This window comes from Mytilus californianus, unplaced genomic scaffold, assembly GCF_021869535.1.
Source record: "Mytilus californianus isolate M0D057914Y unplaced genomic scaffold, xbMytCali1.0.p SCAF_1, whole genome shotgun sequence".
Classification (NCBI taxonomy): domain Eukaryota; kingdom Metazoa; phylum Mollusca; class Bivalvia; order Mytilida; family Mytilidae; genus Mytilus; species Mytilus californianus.
In genome coordinates this window covers 79264102-79286101 of record NW_026262581.1, presented here as the reverse complement: position 1 = coordinate 79286101, position 22000 = coordinate 79264102, and the positions used below count along the sequence as shown (strand labels likewise).

At 31.6% G+C, this 22000-nt stretch overlaps 1 protein-coding gene across 8 annotated transcripts in view; it reads left to right on the top strand.

Annotated features, from left to right (window-relative positions):
• Positions 1 to 21551, top strand: part of LOC127707937 (multiple PDZ domain protein-like) — a 189105-nt gene extending 167554 nt beyond the window's left edge. For 7 of the 8 annotated variants that reach the window (XM_052212723.1, XM_052212752.1, XM_052212715.1 and 4 more), the window contains 9 exons: positions 5010 to 5170; positions 5912 to 5995; positions 6975 to 7199; positions 7908 to 8024; positions 8360 to 8504; positions 16265 to 16434; positions 17073 to 17184; positions 18068 to 18164; positions 18940 to 21551. In XM_052212723.1, coding sequence (XP_052068683.1) covers positions 5010 to 5170; positions 5912 to 5995; positions 6975 to 7199; positions 7908 to 8024; positions 8360 to 8504; positions 16265 to 16434; positions 17073 to 17184; positions 18068 to 18164; positions 18940 to 19216 — 1388 coding nt within the window. In that variant the 3' untranslated portion in view covers positions 19217 to 21551. Of the gene's footprint in view, positions 1 to 5009; positions 5171 to 5911; positions 5996 to 6974; positions 7200 to 7907; positions 8025 to 8359; positions 8505 to 10205; positions 14310 to 16264; positions 16435 to 17072; positions 17185 to 18067; positions 18165 to 18939 lie in introns of those variants that run through there. The other variant, XM_052212736.1, reaches the window with a different exon arrangement.
• The last annotated feature ends 449 nt before the right edge of the window (positions 21552 to 22000 follow it).

Genomic DNA, 22000 nt, shown 5'->3' with positions numbered 1-22000 from the left:
ACAAATATCATACTCAATATATTTACGCAACGCGACAAATATTGACCAATCCGAAATATCATATATTTAAAACACAAACCTGTTTATCCAATATAAACACCAATAGATGACCACTATGCGGACACACAATCACGTGTGATTGTTTACATAATAGAAAACACGTGTATGCTCAACTTTAATAAATACATTTATATTCTAATTCGTCACCTCAAACCGTATAAAGTATATATAAAATAAAAACAAACACTTGTTACATAGGAATAGCTCGCCAGCATGTGCTGAGAGGCGCAAATGTGTGTTTTTAAAATTCCTAAATTTTTAGTTACTGTCAGACGTTCACTGATGTTCTCTTTGACATATCCGTCCTTAGCCTGGTCTGATTTCCAGCGACCATGTTTTTTGAAGATTCGATCTTCCACATGCGCATTTGCAGCAGCAGTGGCGCCGCCAGACCTCAAACTATGCAAACCAAAATACTTTTTGTCTAATCCAATAGATGTTAAAGTAGATAACAGAATTTCTCTTGCAGTAGTATAAGAAAGCTTCCCATTTCTTAATTTGTAACCATTTACAGATTTACAAAAAGATAAAGGACGAAAAATCAAATCATTACTGTCTGACTTGATGTTTGCTAAATCTAAATATTTCATCAACATTTTAACGGGACATGTAATTTTGTCTGTTTTTGAAATGAGTACATCTCTACCCTCCCGGTAAATATCAGTTTTACTACTCTCTATCAGTAAAAACTATGTACGAATCATGAAAAACAATATTATTTCTTGTCAGATTTGCTAATTCTGAATACCTCAAAAATCCAGCAAAACTTATAAGGCACATACATGCTATTCTAACATCTTTAAGATTAGATCTATCGTTACCATAAAGCATAACAATTTGATACAAAATTTCTGGTGTTATAGGTTCTTTCTTAACCACAATGTGTCCAACAGATCTCAAAGATCCTTCCTTCACAGAAATAACCAAATCCGATTTACACGGATTTTCAACTCGGGCTAATCTATGAGCCCAACTTATAGCATAAAAAGCTTCATTTATGCTGCTAGTAGATTTACCAATATTAGTCAAATAAACTAAATACGATGCGACAGAAATAACTGAAGTAGGTAACGTGTTTGAAATATTAATAGATAAACACCACTTACAAAAAGCGTTGAAAACATATCTATACTGTCGTTGAGTGTTGGGTGCTCTAGATGACAAACAAAAGGAAGGTATCTGGTCTACAAGGAGCTGCATGGATGGAGATTGTGACTGACGAAAAGAACTAATATCAATCCATCCTCCGGTTTTGAAAACATCTGAAAAATGTGTTACCCAATAAAGGAAAATTAAACAAGTATTCATATAAATTATTATAATAAAATGCATATGACATTAAACAATCAACCGTGCCTACTACAATATCATACTACAACATATGATACTAGGGCCATGTCGCTAAAAATCCTTCATCTTTTACATTCTCAACTGAGTAATATGTACAACGTAAAATCTCATCACCATGCCTCTGCAATACCGAAATTGATATCAGGACCATGTGAAAAATCACAGACTAGCGTCTAGTCTAACTGCGAGAACAGTTGATAAAAAATTTTCAGTTCCAAAGATACACTTCGGACTACTTCCTTTTGAATAGATTCTATTCGTATCTTTAAATTCTAGCACATCTTTAACATAAGCTTTGTAAGTCAAGTTTTTATTAAAAATATATGACCAGAATGGCGCAGACACCCATCGTGGGACAATCAAAGACCCTTTAGCATTACAGTAAATCAGATGTTTAATTGTGCGTATAACTGAATAAATAGGGGGGACAAGCCAATTATTTTCTCCATGCCAATTTTGTGTAAATGCATCTACAGCTTCTGCGGTCGGATTCCAGAAAAGTGGGTTAAACCTTTTTGTCTTGTTATTCATCACGCTAGCAAACCTGTCAACAGTAAAAGGTCCCCATAAACTTTCTAAAAATTCAAAAAATTCATTTGAAATTTGCCAATCCTCATGATCACTCATTTTGCTAATGTAATCTGGCTTTGAATTCAATGTGCGGGGAATCCATTGTAATTTAATGAATATATTGTGCTCTTTAAAAATACAAAATATAGAATAGGCAAGATTTTGTAAATCTTCCTTCATGCTTCCAGCTTGTACTATACGTACACAGTTTTGGTTATCAGTAAACCATTTTAAACTTTTGCCCATAAATAGAGTACTAAACGACAATAGTGCCTGTTCGATTGCTCTCATCTCTCTCCAGGTGGAGGTTTTGCATCTTTCTAATTCGTTCCACATTTTGTGAAAAATCTTATTTCTAATTCTACAGTATAAGCCCCACAGGCTACATTACTAGCATCTGAAAAAATTACTATCGAAGAAGGGCTGTACATAGCCAATTTCTTTTTATTCAAAGTAAGCACATTAGATTTCCAGAACTTAAGCTCATTCAAAATCTCAGCTGGATAAACTATTTGTAATAATTTATCCCAGCTCAATCTTTGCACGATGCAAACAAAACAATAACAATCGAATTTTGTCTCCAATATTTGACCATAGATCTCAAACATTTGGTAAACAAGTAAGGGCTAGAAGCTAGACCAAAAACTTATACTGAAAAACAGTAATACTTGTTATTCCAGGAAAAACCAAGAAAAGTTTGTTGCTGAGGACGAATGTCGTAATGATGATAACCAGACTTTAAATCGAACTTAAACAGATAAGAACCTCTTTTGTAAAATTGAATAGCTGTTTTCCAGTCTTCAAATTTAAATCTCTCTTTTTTGACGGATTTATTTAATATTGAAAGATCCAATATTAACCTCTTTTTTCCGGACTTATTGGTGGCTACTGATAAAGGATTAACAATATAAGGCGTAAAGGGAATTTCATATGCACATCCAGAATCAACTAATTCTAAAACGGCTTTATCCACAAATTCTGAGTTAGAAACAGCAGATTTATTGTTTTTCATGTGCATACTAGGGGGAGGCACTAAAAATGGGATTACATAACCGTTTTTAGTTGTATCTAAAACAAAATCACTAGCTCCAATCTTAACCCAAAAATCGTAATGTTTTGCAAGCCTGCCTTTAACACCTTTAAAGTTATGACTAGCAGAAAAATCTAATTTTTCAAGAAATTGAACTTGTGACATAAATTCGTCAAGTTCGTCGTTATTGCATTCATAGCTAGAAGATAACAAACTTATATCTAGATACTTATCATTAACAGTAACTGTATCCTTGCTGTTTGGATGGCTGGTAACTGGGTGCAGAAGCTGTGGCTGACTTGAAGTTGAGTGCTCTAGTCTCGGCCTGGCGAATCTTTTTCTCGTCCTCATCATTTTCGGCGATATCGTTACTTTCATATTCTCTAACCGTAACCCATCCCCCAATGGAGTTATCAGCGATCCTGATGAGTTTGTTCCTTTCTTTAAGTTTACCCACCAAATCACCAGTAATAGAAGAAAGGGGGGAAGCAACAGATACAAGATCCTTGTGGATTTTGTTAAGACCATCCATAATGTTCTCATTAAAACGAAACTGAATCCGAATCCCTTCTGATTTGAACTTAATATTAGCCTCATCTCTGTATTTCTTGGATAAATAGTCTTGTTCTGACAGAATGTCGGACTTTAAATCAACAAGTTTCTTATCCAAATAGTCTTTAAAAAGCCCAAAAGTGTCTACTAAGTCACGGTTTTGTTGATTAGCTTGTGAATTGGAAGCGTTAAGACGTTCGGGCTGACCATGTAAGGGATCCCTTAACAAATCTTCTTCATTCAGATCGAGTACTGGTTCCGACATATCTTAACCTAAACTTAGCTGCCTTACTGAACGGTATACGAGCTTCGAATGACCATATATCTTAAATTACTTAAACAAGACAACTATTCGCGCTTTAAAAATCCCGTGCTATTTACATAACAAATATCATACTCAATATATTTACGCAAAGCAACAAATATTGACCAATCCGAAATATCATATATTTAAAACACAAACCTGTTTATCCAATATAAACACCAATAGATGACCACTATGCGGACACACAATCACGTGTGATTGTTTACATAATAGAAAACACGTGTATGCTCAACTTTAATAAATACATATATATACATGAACATGATATAGCTTAATATTACCCTTGCATATGAACAGTCTGATTGAAACCAGTCCCCACTATCTACAAAGGCAAATGGATAGTGGGGCTGGTTTTAATCAGACTGGAATATGACGAACACGTCACAAAAGTGTTTCACAGGAAATAAAAATTAAAAAATAAAATCCTCCCACCCGCCCCATTTTTTTCAAAAATTTGGATGAAAATCTACTAATTAATTTTAGTTGGCCTTTCACGCAAAAAGTTGTTTAAAATCTTGAATATAAAATCAAGAGATGTGATATGGTTTACAATGAAAACTATCCATCAAAGACCAAAAGACAAGGATTGTGAACAACTACAGGTCACAGTATGGCCTTCAACAAGAAGCAAAACTCATACCATATAGTAAGGTATGAAAGGGCTAAGGATGATAATATGGGAAAAAATTCAAAACAAATCCAACACCATGACTTATATTAAAGCAATTGAGGAAAAACTACCTTAGCAGAGAGCAACCAACCAATGACAAACACTGAATTACAAGTTCCTGGCTTGGGACAGGAACATAAAGAATGTGGCAGGGTTCAAATTAAAATATCTGTAAGTGCTCAACCCCTTCCCTAACCTTGGACAGTGGTGTAACTGCAAAACAAAGGGATTGTTGTTTGTTTAATATCTGCAACCAAAGAACAAACTGTAAAAACTAGTTGGAATGAGCTAATAGTTATTGCCCATAAATGACTATTTTTTTTATCAAGTGTTTTACCTTTTATCATGAAATAATTATAGACGTCAACTGTAAAGAAGTCATATTATTATTTTTTTTTTTTTTTATTAAATAATACCTTGTATATTGATATTGATGAATATTTGTGTTTTAGGAGAGACTTCCACAGATCCAATGGAAGAAACAAGTCCTCAACCAGAAACCAATGATCCTAAAACCTGCCCCATCATTCCAGGAAGAGAGACCTATATAGAAATAGAGAAAGGCAGGACTGGGTTGGGATTAAGTATTGTTGGTGGCAATGATACATTATTGGTATGTTTGTATAATTTCAAATTATTAAGTTTCATTCAACTGTTTTTTTAATGTCATTTTCATCATACCACATCTTTATTTTTATACCAAAGTGTTAAGATGAACAAAATTTAATCAAATATACAAATATAGTAAGTAACGTGGCATCCTGGACCAACCTAGTCTTTGTGTCATTAAGACCAGGCGTAATAAAATCCATGTGACCACTTTTTAGTGCTGAACAGGACTGAATAACTGTGTCTGTACATGATATATAACAAGGAATATATAAATCTGATGGTAAATTAACTGTTGATTCACAATTTGAATCGGTAAGGTTTAGATTATTATTGCTATATTTTTATTGAAAATTGAATTTTACATGAATTTTAAAATAACTTTCAACATTTCGTGGCTATATAAATATTTCCCTCCATGTGTCAATAAATGATGCTATCCCACAATACATCGTTCTAACATCTAATTCACAAATACATGTCATTGTATTCTGCCTGTCTCTACTTTCTAACAGTGAGCCCGGATCCCAGGCTAACGGATTCATTCTATCTACCAGGAATTAGGAGCTTTATTTACACAACTTTTATTTTGCATTGAACTTTTATTTATTCATATAATTTTAAAGGATTGAATTGACGAAACTAAAGATAAAAAAATGTCAAATAATTTACTGCAGTTTTTAGTGATAACTTCGTATTTGATTGCACAATGATAGATTTTTACCTTTAACTCTTTTTTTACTAGGGTGCTATAATTGTACATGAAGTTTATGAAGATGGAGCAGCTTCCAGAGATGGGAGGTTATGGGCTGGTGATCAAGTGTTAGAGGTAAGATTACCATGAATTATAAAAAGATTATACTCATAAATCAATAGAAGCTCATGCAAATACTTAACTCTTAGGCCCGAGAACACAGTTATTTCGTAGTGCATTTCTTTTAGACAATAAATTCAAATTGAATAAATCGCACCTGCTCTATCTCACAGTGTAATGTACAACTTTTGGGACAAATTATATCAAAATTATAGAAAAGTCGACCAGCTCTAACTCAAAATATGGACAATTCTATGTTACAGGGATCTATAATTCAGTTTGACAGCTTCAGACATACTAATTTTTTATCTTTTTTAACTGGACCAAATCACTACTTTACCTAAAAATTCATCACCCAGATTTTTTTTAACATGTAATTTTATCTCCCTAAATATTTCATGTAAAAAATAAAAATAAATAAATTTGGAAAGTGTATGCAAGTTATACACTGTCCACATTAGGGACTATATTAGTGGACAAAAAAAAAATCAAAGGACGATAACTGTGTCCTCGGACCAATTTGTAGCTCAAAATCGTGTCAGCAGCTTAGGATAGCTATTTGATAAATGTTTAAATAGAATATTGCAGATTTAAGACTGTTACTTTGGAGAAAGTTGATGGTGCCTTATGGTCATATATTATTCATTTGATTTTGTTTTCAGAAGTGGAAGCCATCTTATTAAGTGATATCTGACAAATGAAATGTTAAATTCAAAATTTGTTGTCCATAAAAAAGTAGCTTTTAACATTTCATCTGTATTTGAATGAAAAAAAAATTATTATCATTATTTGTAGCAGTTGCATTGCTTTACTCACAGAAACAATTAATTGACCTTTCTAATACTTTGACTTGATCTATTCTTTTAGTTAAGCCACTGCTTATATTATCAAAGAAAATGACTTTAAAAACAAAATTTAAATAACAAACTAGATATGTTTTATAAGTAATATAACATGTATATACATATATATTAATTAACATATTATGTTGTAGGTGAACAATGAGGAATTGCGAGAAGCTTCACATGATTATGCAATACAGGTGCTACGTCAGACTCCTGCTACAGTGGGAATTCTTGTCTTCCGTGACGATAATCAAGTCAAAGAAGAGGACATTTATGATATTTTTACAGTAGAACTCAATAAAAAACAAGGCCGTGGATTAGGTCTTAGTATAGTTGGCAAACGTAATGATGTTGGAGTATATATATCAGACATTGTAAGTAATATGTTCATATGCTGACATCAAACAACAGTCAATTCATTTATATACAGTGTCTGGAACTTAAGGTTCAATCCCAGGCCATATCCTATTAACACAATAAAAAATTAATATCACAGTAAAAAAAAATTATTACTAATGCATTGAGAAGTAAAATCATCAACTGTCCCTGTCAGACTGTTTACAGGTGGTGTGATATGACTAACCGGTACCAGAGACTGTTATCATTTAAGTTACCATTTAAAAACATGATTTTTTTATGCCTGCGCCATAGGCGACAGGGCATTAAGTGTTACCCTTGACCGTCCGTCAGTTCGTCCCATTTTCGTTTGTTTGAAGCTTGAGCGGGGGCATTCATGTCCTCAGACACATTCTTCTTTTTTTTTTTATTTGATCCATTGGTTTTATATTGAAATTTTTGTGGATACAATGAGGTCAACTGTGTAAATATGGATATCCCCATACAAATACAATCTATTGTTTTAAACTTTTGAAGGTTTGTGCATTCTTTTTTATCATACACAAATTTCTTCATTTTATACTACATGTTGATTATTCATGAATAAAATATCAAGGTTTAGTTTGACATGAAGCAAGTAAATAATTCATCAGAAATATTGAAAAATTAATGCTTTGTATGTTCAATAATTTAGAGAAATGACTTTTGACTTCTTTATAATTTGACCTAATGCTGATTTGCTATAGGTAAAAGGTGGAGTATCAGAATCTGATGGTAGACTGATGCAAGGTGATCAGATATTGGCTGTCAACGGTGAAGATATGCGAAATGCAACTCAGGAATATGCAGCTGCTGTCTTAAAGGTAGATAACTATGTATTGGTACAAGCTGTTGAACATTCGAATAGTCTCTCAAAGTTGAGAAATGTTGACTGCTAAATCTGCAATGAAAATTGACTGAAATTTGTAATAGTGAATGAAACATGCTTTAAAGGTAATTTTATTTGTGAATACACATTTTTTATGCAATGTGGATCAGCTGTCGTTTTCTTACCATTTGAAATAAAATTCTGTCATAGATTTGTATAAGTATCAATAGCATTTTTTTAACATTGTGATACAAATTCAAAATAAAGAAATAAGTTTGTGTTTGTTTATACTAGACAACATTTTAACAGAACATTTCTCCTGTATTGTAGACATCACTAGGCAAAGTGACATTAACTGTCGGAAGATTAAAAGCTGGGTCTCGTGCCTCGTCTCGCAAACAGTCAAACCCAGGTGGTCTGAAAAAGTCAGAATCTACTGCTAGCAATAAATCTAAAGGAGGAAGACATTCTAAGAGTAAGTTATTTATTCAATATCATACCTCCAACTCACTGACCTCAACGATATATTTATTTTCAGTGTCAAATTAATAATTACAAATTTAATCAAACACGTCTCATTGATTTTATTTCTCACAAAGCACCACAAAGTATTAAAAGCTTTTAATGTTTTCTTTTCTTTTAGATTTTGTACCAGATTGCTAGTTAACCTTTAGTATACTATTTTTCTTGTGTTGTTGCAGTGTTCTCTATAATGCTTTATATTCATCACTGCTTTTATGAAGAGTTTGATTTTCAGAATTTCCCATTTTTCTAAAATAAATTTTATTCTCCTACACATGTATTATGATTCATAGAACAATCAGTATTGTTGATATTTTATACTTGGAACATTATGAAATAGAAGTTTAAACTTTAATTTTTGTAAACCAATATATCGAAACTCTGTATCAGTGTTATAATTAAAGTTTAATTCATTCATTTTTTCAGTGAAAAAAATTTTAAGGAAGTAAATGTATAATTATTTCACATGATTTTTCTTTGATAGTTTCTTCCTAATTCAATTTTCAACATAAGTTTTTAAATGGAAAATGGTTCCCCACATCTAGTGAAATTTGCACCCTATATTCTATTTGCCAATTAAAACTTTGCTCTTCTGAGTTCTATAAGTAAAATTAAATGTTTTATTTTTTTTTTGCCAAAATATAAGGAAATTATGTTCTTTTTATATAAATCTGATTGTTGCTAGAAGAAAAAAAAATTACCTCATCAACCTCTAACTTGGTCTTTCAAACATTATTAGTTTTTATACGCCCGTTTACGGGACGTATTATGGTATACCGTTGTCCGTCTGTCCGTCCGTCCGTCTGTCCGTCCGTCCGTCCGTCTGTCCGTCGTCAACATGTCGGACATTAACTCAAAATTGCTTAAACCAATTTGCATAAAACTTTGGTGAATTGTTTATATCTATTGACGTGAGCTCCCTTTCGTTTTTTATAAAATTTAGATTTTACGTTTCCGAGTTATGGGGTTTTATTCATTAAAAAAAGGGGGGACTTTCCAGTTATCAGACAAAAACTCACAAATGCTTTCAGCAATTCTTATGAAACTTTGGTGAATTGTTTGTATGTATTGATGTAAGCTCCCTTTAGAATTTTATAAATTTTACATTTTACATTTCTGAGTTATGGGGTTTTATTCATTAAAAAGGGGTGATTTTCCAGTTTTCTGACAATAACTCAAAAATGCTGTCACCAATTCTCATGAAACTTTGGTGAATTGTTTATATCTATTGATGTAAGCTCCCTTTTTATTTTCATAAATTTCTAATTTGACATTGAGAATTAATTATACTTTATTTGTTTATAGTCTGACAACAGATTTACTAAGTATTGCACAACAGCAAGAAATCTTTAATTGAACATAAATTCAATTCATATAACCAATTTCAAGTTCTTTGAATACATTTATTCAGACACCTATAATATGTCAAATATTTAATTACAATCCAAATTCAGACCTGAATCAAGCTTGAATATTGTGTCCATTTTTGCCCCAACTGTTCAGGGTTGGACCTCTGCGGGCGTATCTAGCTGCGCTCAGCGAAGCAGTTTATTATAAATGTTAAAACGCATAGATGATATTGGATTCTGAAAATCAGAGATTACTGTTTCAAAGATGTTGTGTGCTAACTATTATTTTATGATTTTTTCCACAGGTCTTCCTTCTTCAAAAAGCTATTAAACCTGGTTATCATTGGTTTCAGCAAACTAATAGTTTGTTGATAGGACATTTCATTATTTTGGCCTGTGCCCAGGATTGACTTTACAAACATTGATAACATTCCATCTGTACAGATGTAGAATATATCTGTTATTTTATTGAAAACATTGAGTCATCACATTTTAAATACTTTTTAAGTTGGTTGACAAGAGGAATTTTACAAAGTGGAACTTTTGTGAAGATTATAAATTTTTATTGTTCTAATGAAAAATGGATTCCCTATTTGCAAATCATTTGACAATCCTTTTTTGTTAAAAATATAAGTAACTTACCTTTATAAAGGCTATTCTCTGCTTAATAACTAGTTTTGCCATTCAAAACATGAGGTAAATATAGAGATTCTGTACTAAAAAAGATTTCTTAAATTATTTGAGTTCCATTAATTCTTGATAATATTTGATTCCATAATAATTATTAAATATAAAACCACAGTAAAATTGCCCAAAAAATTGAATAATGCCTGTGAAGATGAAATGCACATTTACATTTGAAAGCTCTCATTATTGCGCATTTTGCCATAAAAAAAAAAGATTGAGACTTCTGAATGGAGACTTACTTATGAGAAAGATAACTCATGATTGAAGAATTGATTTGCAAATAGGAATTACAGCCGTGATAAAAACTGTTGTGAGAACAGCTTTATTTGTGTTTGCAATAAGCACTGTTGATATTTTGTGATAAGCTTTTTTTAATTATTGAGAATTCATTTGTACATTTAAATTTGGAGAAAAAACACAAGTTGCAATATTTTGAAAAATATGTTTTTTTTCTGTCCAATAAAATACTCAAGACCAGTTATAACCAGGGTAATTAGCTTACATGAGTAAGTTATAACAGGGCATGAAGGAGTATAATGCATGTAATTAATGTTGCAGGCCTAACATCTGAACTGAACCAATTCAAAAACAGACAGATATAAAAGGTTTACACCTTTAAAAGTCCTGAAATCCTGGAAAAACATTGAAATCTAAAAATTTTATTCAAGTCCTTGGAAAAGAATGGAAATTTTATTGTTAAACAATTTATTTGAATGGTTTTATTTCTTTAATTGACAATATAGTGTTAAACTGCAGCCAAGGGTCATCAAATTGTTAAAATTTATTTTTAAATGTCAAAAAAGATGAAAGAACTCATTTGACAAGCCTTCTACAATTTTGAAATTTGCACATTCTAAGTTACTACAAGTTTTGCAAAATTTCACATTCAGATATTTGAAACAGCATAAATTATATGGGAAAAAAGTCTATTCATTCTTTTACAAAATACAATGTGCAACCCACCAATTTGAGTTTATGACCTATTTTGAATTGGTTCACTTAATATAGTGACATGGCGCCTTATAAGTATGACAGAAAAAAGAAAATTTGACAAAAAATTGGTTAAGCTGAAATTGGAAAGTAGTAGTTGCACTTTGGTAAATTGTACTTCACAATGCATGGTAAGCTGTGTAGATTTTATTAACCTTTTTTTTGTACAGGTATTTTATTGTTAATATGTTGTTATCAGTTGAATTTTGTTGACCCTGCCATCAGAATTGATGTTTTCAAAACAAATTTTTTGTTTGTTCCTATGTGCTCTTGTGTGCTCCTGTTTTGCAGAAAATGTTTGCATTTTCCAAGTTTGGTTTTGTATTGTTCAGAAATATGTACACCATGATTATTTTCCCTTTAAGGCTTTGTAGTAGGTAACCTTGAGAGTTCATTTCTTTGAGTTAAATCACACACTTTAGAATTACGAAATTGAGTTTGTTATGTAGTCATTATGAACAGCATTCTAAATTCAAAATTTCCCAGTACTAGTATGTCAGTTAAAATCTCTGTTTTACTGTATCAATGTTAATTAGATTATCCTCTCTTGTGATGATAGACCATGAGCTCTTAAATTCTGAATTTTTCAAGATGTAATTTTCATTTGCAAGTATTTTATATGAAAAATGACTCATATCCCCTGTTTCAAGTTTTTAAGGGAAAGTGATTTGAACCAGTGAAGCGTTCGTAATAGGCAGTTTCGTCAACACATTTTAAGCTTTCATGTGATACCGAATTTTCCTAGAAACTAGGAATGCTTGACACAACCATACCAGTGATTTGTTAGATAGCTTCCTAACTTCCTAAGCCTAGGCCTTTGTCCAGGAGAGATGGGTCCTTAATCCTAGGTCTTCCTCAATGAATAGTAGTAATAGAGAAAAGTATGTGTTTAATTTGAAAGTTCTTGTAATATACTATACTCCATGGGCGATCAATGTCCTTGCCTAACCATTTGGTTCTCACATAGACTGTTTGATATACAGCTAGGAATAAATAATCTAGAAATCAATATATATTGTATCAGGCAGTATTATCAGTATAGTAAATGCTTTCATTTAAAATAAAAAAACCAATATCAATAATTTTATACAAGATTTGCCATAGACATATATTAGAATTAAGTATTCAGCAATACTCTTTCAATAACCTGGAATTTTTTTAAAAAAAACATAGTACACAATATACATAAAATGTACTTTTCTATAACCAAAATTTTGCTTTGATAATTAAAGAATTACGATTAAAAAAATACTGGTATCTGCTCAAGAAATTTTTACATCATATATTTTATTTTGTTAAGACAGAAAATGTAATAGTTTTGTCTCAGTCTTCACTCTTTACTACAGACCCACCAGCCCAGGCTTGTAAAATTGCTTTGGGCCTGTAAAAATTTTCTCTACATGCCAACAGAATCCAACTAAAATTTTCATAAAATTGAGCTTCTGGCCTGCGGATTCATAAGTTGATCTTGAAGACTTTTGTCTGATTTGAAACATTTTCATTTACACATCCAGTAGCTTGATGAATAGATGTGTGTCATAGGATATGAATTTTTTTCTTCTTTTTTTCTTTTGGTTTTTTCCTTTGAAAGGGTAAATAAACATCATTAATTTCAAGACTTTTAATTAAACCCTTCCTTTGTTTTAATTAAATGGATAAATAGATAGTCCCATAGTTATTTTTGAAAAGAAATCTGTACAGTTTTTGAATGTACATGGATTGTTTTATGTGCATAACCTTATCAAATTTACTAAAGTCTAACACATTTCTTGATGGAAAAGTTCACAACTTTGGCATTGAGAGGAGCATGGCATTTTTTAAATGTGCATAGAACATTTTGATCAGTATTTGATAGACTGTTAATTTGTAGATTGTTTTAGTTTTTCTTTTTCAATAGTTCTATTTTTGGTAATTGAAAATGAAAGATCTGATTTTCAAACAATTGTTTGAGATAACAAATGACAAATGGTTACTCTGACTTCTGTGTTAAATTATTTTACTGTTCTTATGTAAATTTATATAGTGTTGAATTGTGTTATTTTTGTTTCATTTGTTTAAAAAAGAGGAATACACTGCTTTATAGTGCTTACGTAAATTGAAAGTTTAGATATTGGGGCAATAATGCAGGACATCAAACAGACATACAGAAATCAATTTTCCCCTGAATTTATTTCACACCAGGTCCATTTTTCAAAAATAATTTCAAGCTTTATATAAATTCACAGTATCGCAGCTCCATGTGTGTAATTTGAGCTGATATCCAAAAGGAGAATTTACCAGATTATATTTCAATGATAATGATAATATCTATTCCTCCACATTCATCATCACACAAGCTTATGAAATGAATCATATTATAGGAAAATCACATTTACGAATGTATCTTTTTTTTTCATTGAATGCAATGAATATGTTCCTACTTGTCTCATTTTACCATAAGTTTTTTTTAAACAGCCAAGACGGTTAATTTTTTTCCCCTTGGTGTTAAAGTATGGGGACTTATGCGTAAAGCAAAATTACTGAATGGCATGTATATGTATAGCAGATGGTTGATTAACATGAAAACATGACATTTCCACAAGGTTGCTTTTTACTTTTATATATTTTTGTACTGTTGTTAGTTTTTTTGTTTGTAAATAAGATCTTTCTGTTCTTGGTTTACTTGAAATATATTTTAGGGTTATGGAAAATGTTAATATATGATTAAATCGGAAAATAAATTTTAAAATAGACATCTTGTCATTATAGAAATAAAAGGATGTGTGTGGTATGATTGCCAATGAGACAATTCTCCTCCAGAGACCAAATGTCTTAGAAGGTCACTGTACAGCCTTCAACAATGAGCAGAACCCATACTGCAGAGTAAGCTATAAAAGACCCTGAAATGACAAATGTAAAACAATCCAAAAGAGAAAACTAACGGCCTGATTTATGCACAAAACAATAAACAAATACAAAATACAGCAACAAATGACAAACACTGAATGACAGGTCACGGAATTGTTTGTTTTACTGATTGCTGATAAAGTTGAGAAGGTAAAGTTTAAAAAGAGAATGCAATAAGCTTGTAGCACATTTCTATGTAGCTGTTCAGGTTATAGGGTTAGAAGTTAAATTTTAGTAGCCCTCTAGATTTTTTTTATTATTGATAAATACACTCCATGTCATATTGGAAACATCAGTGATTGTTGATAATGGAAATAATTACATTGAATTATGCAAATATTGATATTAGGGAACAGAGCTTGATGTTTTTTCTGGTTGGTTTTTCATACCACGGCATTATTATGTGTTAATTGATATTAGGGAACAGAGCTTGACGTTTTTTCTGGTTGGTTTATTCTAACAAGGCATTACTATGTGTTTATTGATATTAGGGAACAGAGCTTGACGTTTTTTCTGGTTGGTTTATTCTAACAAGGCATTACTATGTGTTAATTGATATTAGGGAACAGAGCTTGACGTTTTTTCTGGTTGGTTTATCATACCACGGCATTATTATGTGTTAATTGATATTAGGGAACAGAGCTTGACGTTTTTTCTGGTTGGTTTATTCTAACAAGGCATTACTATGTGTTAATTGATATTAGGGAACAGAGCTTGACGTTTTTTCTGGTTGGTTTATTCTAACAAGGCATTACTATGTGTTAATTGATATTGGGGAACAGAGCTTGACATTTTTTCTGGTTGGTTTATCATACTACGGCATTATTATGTGTTAATTGATATTAGGGAACAGAGCTTGACGTTTTTTCTGGTTGGTTTATCATACCACGGCATTACTATGTTTTAATTAATATTAGGGAACAGAGCTTGACGTTTTTTCTGGTTGGTTTATCATACCACGACATTACTATGTGTTATTTTTTGGTTGATTGAGGAATATGATTTCATGCAGCATTTTTACATGATCCTTTTGTTATTGTGACTGAAATATCCTGAACAAGAACCTTGTTCCAATACTTACAATGGAGACAAAGCTGAACAAAATTTGCACATTAGTGGATTAACCCTGTTTTCTAACGTAAAGCCCATACAGCTGATATAAGATGACACAAAATCTATGTAGCTGTTAAGGTTATAGGGTTAGAAGTTAAATTTAAGTAGCCCTCTAGATTTTTTTTTATTATTGATACATACTCCATGTCATAGTGGAAACATCAGTGATGGTTTTTGAGGCAGCAAATAAATGGTAAGCATAATATAAATGTCCATTTAACTTTATGTAAATTGTGGCATTTTAAAGAAAATGTTACTTATTGATCTGGAGGCAGAGGCGATTTTTTTCTTACCCCGATGCCATTATGCCTTTGTTATGTGTAATTGCACAAAACTTCTTATTAAGTAAAACATCAGTAAATTCATTGATAATGGGAATAATTACATTGAATTATGCAAGTATTGACTATTTTTTTACATATTGGTACTTGAAAATTGTTGTAAGTTCACATACATATTGGTTCCCAAATTGTACCTCATTTTGATGCAATGAATTACTTTTTGGATAGGGGATGACACTTGCCAATTGTTGTTTTCTTAAGATATATAGAGATCAAAACTCATAGTAAGGGCCACTGTCATTATATTCATATATCCAGATGAGGTTTAATAAACAGTATATCTTTCAAGTGAGTTGTGTGTTTGATTATTGGTTTATGTTATAAACTTGCCAAACTTTTTGTTTTAGCTGTTAGCGAGGACTTGAACCATGTTAGAATTGTAGAACTAACCCATGATGTGTCAGGGTCCCTTGGATTGAGTATAGCTGGTGGTATTGGTAGCTCACTAGGGGATACTGCTGTTATGATAGCTAATTTAACACCAGGGGGAGCTGCTGCCAGATCACAGAAGCTTAAGGTATGCCAGAGTAAGGATCTTTGCCCTATTAGGATCAAGTATGGCTGATTGTATTGGGAATTCTTTGGGAACTGTTGTAATTAGTGAAAACAAGCAGCATTTATTAAATTTAAAGATCGTAGTCATTTAAAATGAATGAGGGGATTTATAATTTGTTAATTATGTAGTCATGGGCATACTCGCCAACCTCTGACAATGAGAAATCATGTCATGACATGTCAAAAAGCGTGTGAAAGCGCGTGATGTAGATGTCGAAAAAGCGTGTAAAGTGGTGAAAAGCGTGTATACGCCATGTGACAAAATCCTCGCATGTAAACCGTTGAAAAAGCGTGTATTACAAGCGAATATCATGTCAGTTGGCAACTATGGTCATGGGAAATCATAGAGGTGATAGAGATGACAGTTTGCTACAGTATTTTTGTAGTAGCAGCAAATAATTATCTTTTTCACATCCTAAATGACTTTATACTATATAAAGTTGCATGCAATATCTTAAAAACATTTACACCTTGAAAGTAAACTCTAAGGACACTATATGAAAGTTTTGATGGTAACAAAGACATTTTTGAGTTAAACTTTTATCAGTCTTTTCTTTTGGCCTGCAAAAATTTATTACTATTTTAATGTATATATTACAGATAGGAGATAAAATTATCCAGATAAATGACAGAGAAACAGATGGAATGACACATGATGATGCTGTACAGTTACTGAAATCTGGTGGTCCAGTTACCTTAATGGTAACCCAAGGTAAGTAAGATGACCTGAGAAGTGATGATGTGCTACAGTTACTGAAATCTGGTAGTCCAGTTACCTTAATGGTAACCCAAGGTAAGTTAGATGGTCTGGTGGATGATGATGTGGCACAGTTACCTAAACCTGGTACCTTAATGGTAACCTGAGGTAATATAAGTTGTCTGCTTCATGATGTTTTTCAGTTTGTTTTTTCTGTTTTTGTTATTGAAAAAAATAATGCATTAGTGATGAAAATCATACAGAGGTGACATGGGTTTGATGGATTGTCTTAACACCACCCTAAGCACATAATGCATCTAAATTTATTTAGAATATAATGCTAAACCAAAAAAAGATTACAATATTACATGTAGCAGTAAGATATAATTTTTTACATTTTATTTGGACAATACAACAGACTTCAGTACCAGCACTGTTAATGTGATTTGAATATATTCAGGCTAGATAAATCTAGATGTAATAAACTCTGTGTACTTTTATGATCCATGAGTTAAAGTAATTCAGTTGAAGCTAAAACTTATAACATCATCTAACCCCTGGTAAATTCCATACTTCAGTTTCATCACAATATGATTGGAGTATAGATCCTGCATCCATGCCTAGCTTACAAGGAATCTGACAACGCTCTGGTTTAAGTTCTGTTTTGAAAACCTTTAAAATCATCAGGTTTCGTCACACTGATACATAGCTTAAAAAAGAGAGGAATTTTCATTGGTTGATGTAATATTTATCAGAACAGAAAGAAGAACATCTGACCTTTGTAAGTGAAGCACACATGCTGGATCTGTTTTCAAATAAGATTGGTTTCTATGATAAAGCATTCATGCTTACTGGAAAATTTTGCAGGCTTTACACCATGTGCATGTTATAATTACAGGAGAAGAGACAAGAGTTAGTGTGACGGGTGGAAAATCTTCCAGACCAGTAAGTGCTGATATGACACCACAAGATAATGCTGTATTTGATGATGATGGGTTAGTATTTTATTTTCAACATCAATTGAGTATGTTAAGTTTATAACCAAAAATTACAATTAAATAAAATTGAGAATGGAAACGGGGAATGCGTCAAAGAGACAACAACCGGACCAAAGAGCAGAAAACAGCCAAAGGCCATCAATGGGTCTTCAACACAGCGAGAAAATCCAACACCCGAAGGCGGGCTTCAGCTTGCCCCTAAACAATAATGTATACTATTTCAGCGAAAATGAACATCACTCTAAACTCCGAAACATATAAATGAACCAAAATTTTTAAAAAACGTACGAGACTGACAAAGGCCATCTGAGGTTCCAGAGAAAAATTTGCAATGATGGGTGTTGAATGAATGATATTTTTCAGAACAATTTAGAACTTATTCAACATAGGAAGGTGGGTATACATTATATTTGTCAATATCTTTATACCAAGAATAAGCATTGGTTTGATCTGGACTAGATTTTTGCTTTGTTTCATTAAATTAAAGAAAGCAATGCTACTACTCATGTGAGGCATTAACGGCTGTCTTTCCTTCAATCATTCCACATATAGGATATTTGGTTTGTCTTTCAAATTTTAAAAGGTCAAACTTTTTTATTCTGTTGAATAGTTGTATATATACTGAAGATGTGCATGTGGATCAATTGAAAAGATGTCCAAGACCTCTACTGTTTAACTGTTCAAAGTGAATTATCAATATGGTATTTAGTTAGTCTTCAAATATTGAAATATGTCTATTCTATATCATAAACCTTAAAACTTTTGTTTACAGAGCTCCACCTCAATGCAAGACTATAACATTGAACAGGGGACCAGCTGGATTAGGGTTCTCTATTGTAGGAGGTCATGGAAGTCCACATGGAGATTTACCGATCTATGTCAAAAGTGTGTTTGCACAAGGTGCTGCATCAGTGGAAGGAAACCTCAAACGTGGTGATCAAATATTGTCAGTGAATGGACAAAGTTTAGAGGGATGCACGCATGAAGAAGCTGTTAATATTCTCAAAAATGCAAAAGGAAATGTGACTTTAATGGTTTTAAGCTCATAGCAATTTTTATCATGCAACATAGAAGATTTCGTTATACATAGAAGAGATTAGAACAAAAAAAGATTACTAAAAACAGAACATTAATTCCAACACTGATGTGTTCATGGATATGTTTTGCAATAATTACATTACAGTTTACACATGATGTATGTTAACCAATTTTCTTGCAACTGGTTAGTTCAGTATGACCTTTAACTACAGCTATTTATAAAATAAAAATATTTTTATCATTATTACTGAGGTAAATCTGTTTACTTCAAGTGATTTCAACAAAGATTCACCTGAAATCCATTTTAGCAATGCAACTTACAACACTTGACAAATTAAATTAGAATCAACACTTGTAAGTAAATTGGTTAACGTTTGCTTGTTTTTGGTTGTAATTTTGCAGAGCTGGTGCTCTACATAACATTACAATGTATTGTCCATTATTGTCAGTCTAAGTACTGATTTTTTTATTTCTAAAGCTCACATTTAACACACAATATTTGTTTTTATACAATTTGTATGAAGTGTTGACCATATTTTTTTAACGCTAGCTTATAGATAAATGTAGAAATTTCATTCAGTCTGTCAGTAAAAGCACTCAATACCATAAACTGACATACCAGCATATATTAACTTTAGGAAATTTTGTACTATTTACTTATGGTTTAGTTTAGAGTTTGGTTGTGTTTTGGATCATATTTGGTTGTTGTTGATGGTTGTTGATGGTTTATATTTGGTTGTTGTTGACGGTGAGAATACAGAAACTTCTCATAAACAAGTACAGTCAAGTCAGGTAATTTTATTCATCCAATTAGTCTATGCATTTGGTTGCCATAACATCAAATGAGCAAGTAATTGGACGAAAGAACTTACCAACCAGTATTGTATGATTCTATATTGGCATAATTTAAATTGAATGATGGTTAACTATTTAATTATTTTTCAAAAGAAAAACTCTAGAAGGTAGAATTGCTCAATTAAAGATCAGTGTTTAACTTTAAAAAAAATAACTGGAATTTTTTATAAGTTTTTCTAAATAAGGCCTTCTCTGAGAAATCAGATTATAAACAAAGCTTTTTCATCGTGTAAGTCCATTTTGCATGTTTTACAATATGAAACTTGTGTCTTTTACGTTTATAGTCACAAATTGATGTTATTTAAATATCTTGTCTACAAGCAGACGTTAATGATATGATAATTGATATGAATTTTGGCTATTGATATCGAAAAAAAAAACCAGTGGTAAAACATCTATCAGACTAAGTGTTCAAATTAGAATCACAAAGTAAAATGTGTATGCTCTGTGTTATCATATCAGACATGCAAACATAGAATACAGTGTTTTGTTTTGGATCGTTTTTTATCAAAAGTAACACTTAATACTTTAAAATTATCACTTAGGTTCAATTTCAAAATTCAACACATCATATTCTTTTACTAAAAGTTGAACTTTTTCTTCATCCCATTTGGTATTGACAATTGAAAACATTTAATTTTGAAACACCACTCATTATGCTTAATCAAATCTTTCCATCTGTACTATCAGGCATTTTGATTTTTATTTAAATCATGCAACAATAGATCTTGATGAGACCTGTGGTCAACTTTTTTGTACAAAAATAGAGAACATAAACCAGATTTTTTAATGTAGATATATACAAAAGGAAACAGATACCACTTAAATATTCAAGTATAAATATTCCAAACAAGAAATAATTTAATCTGGTTTAACTCATCAAAATATACTGAAGAAAATTAGAATGCAATAAATTGTATATAGAATTCACAACATTTCAACCTAATATGTTTAGGCAAAATTTTTAAAAGCTTAATCGTCCTGCATAGGTATGAAATATTTGCCACTGGACAATAAGGAAGCAGCAATTAAACAAAAACTTTAATGAAAAGGCAGTAATGGAAAATATTCAACTTGGCAAACTATCAAAATTTAATCAATTTTTACTTAATTATGAATGTACAATGACATTTCTTGTATTCTTTGAGATTTAAAAAAAGGCATACTGTCTAGGTTAGCCGTGATGATTTGTATGTAGATGGTTGTTCAATAATGTTCATATACAATTTTTATCTATTTTAAAGTCAGTAAAATATCCAGCTTTAGATGGTATATGATTTTATATTTTACCATTATTCATTTACATGAGGTTGTGTTTAAGTTTGATAATCAAATTTTTGTACAGATCAATAGGTTTAAATGTTGATTTTTATTTTCCAGATTTTAGAATTGTTAACATATCATATCATTTGATCATTTTTCAGTTGTTATATCAAGATTTATACCAATTTATATATTCATCAAATAATTAAAAACATAATTGATTTGGTATTCTCTTCTTTTCTTTTTAATTGGACACATGAAATGTTGGATATTACTGTCAATACTCAATAGAGACATTCTGAGAAGCAACATAAGTTATAATTTACTTCAGTATTGGAATAAAACCACCAATACATACACCACTGCTTTCTAAAGCATCTTGATGTACTTAACCATTGATGTCATAGTCTTGACACGATATCCTTTTCTGCTGAAACTTGAGAAATTTTAAGTGGACTAAAAGCCTGTTAAAACGTTTAAACCCACTGCATTTTTATGCACCTGTCCGAAGTCACAAGCCTGTTGTTCAGTGGTTGTCGTTTGTTGCTGTGGTTCATAAGTGTTTCTCGTTTCTTGTTTTTTAAATAGATTAGACGGTTGGTTTTCCTGTTTGAATTGTTTTACACTAGTCTTTTTGGGGCCCTTTATAGCTTGCTGTTGAATGTGAGCCAATGCTC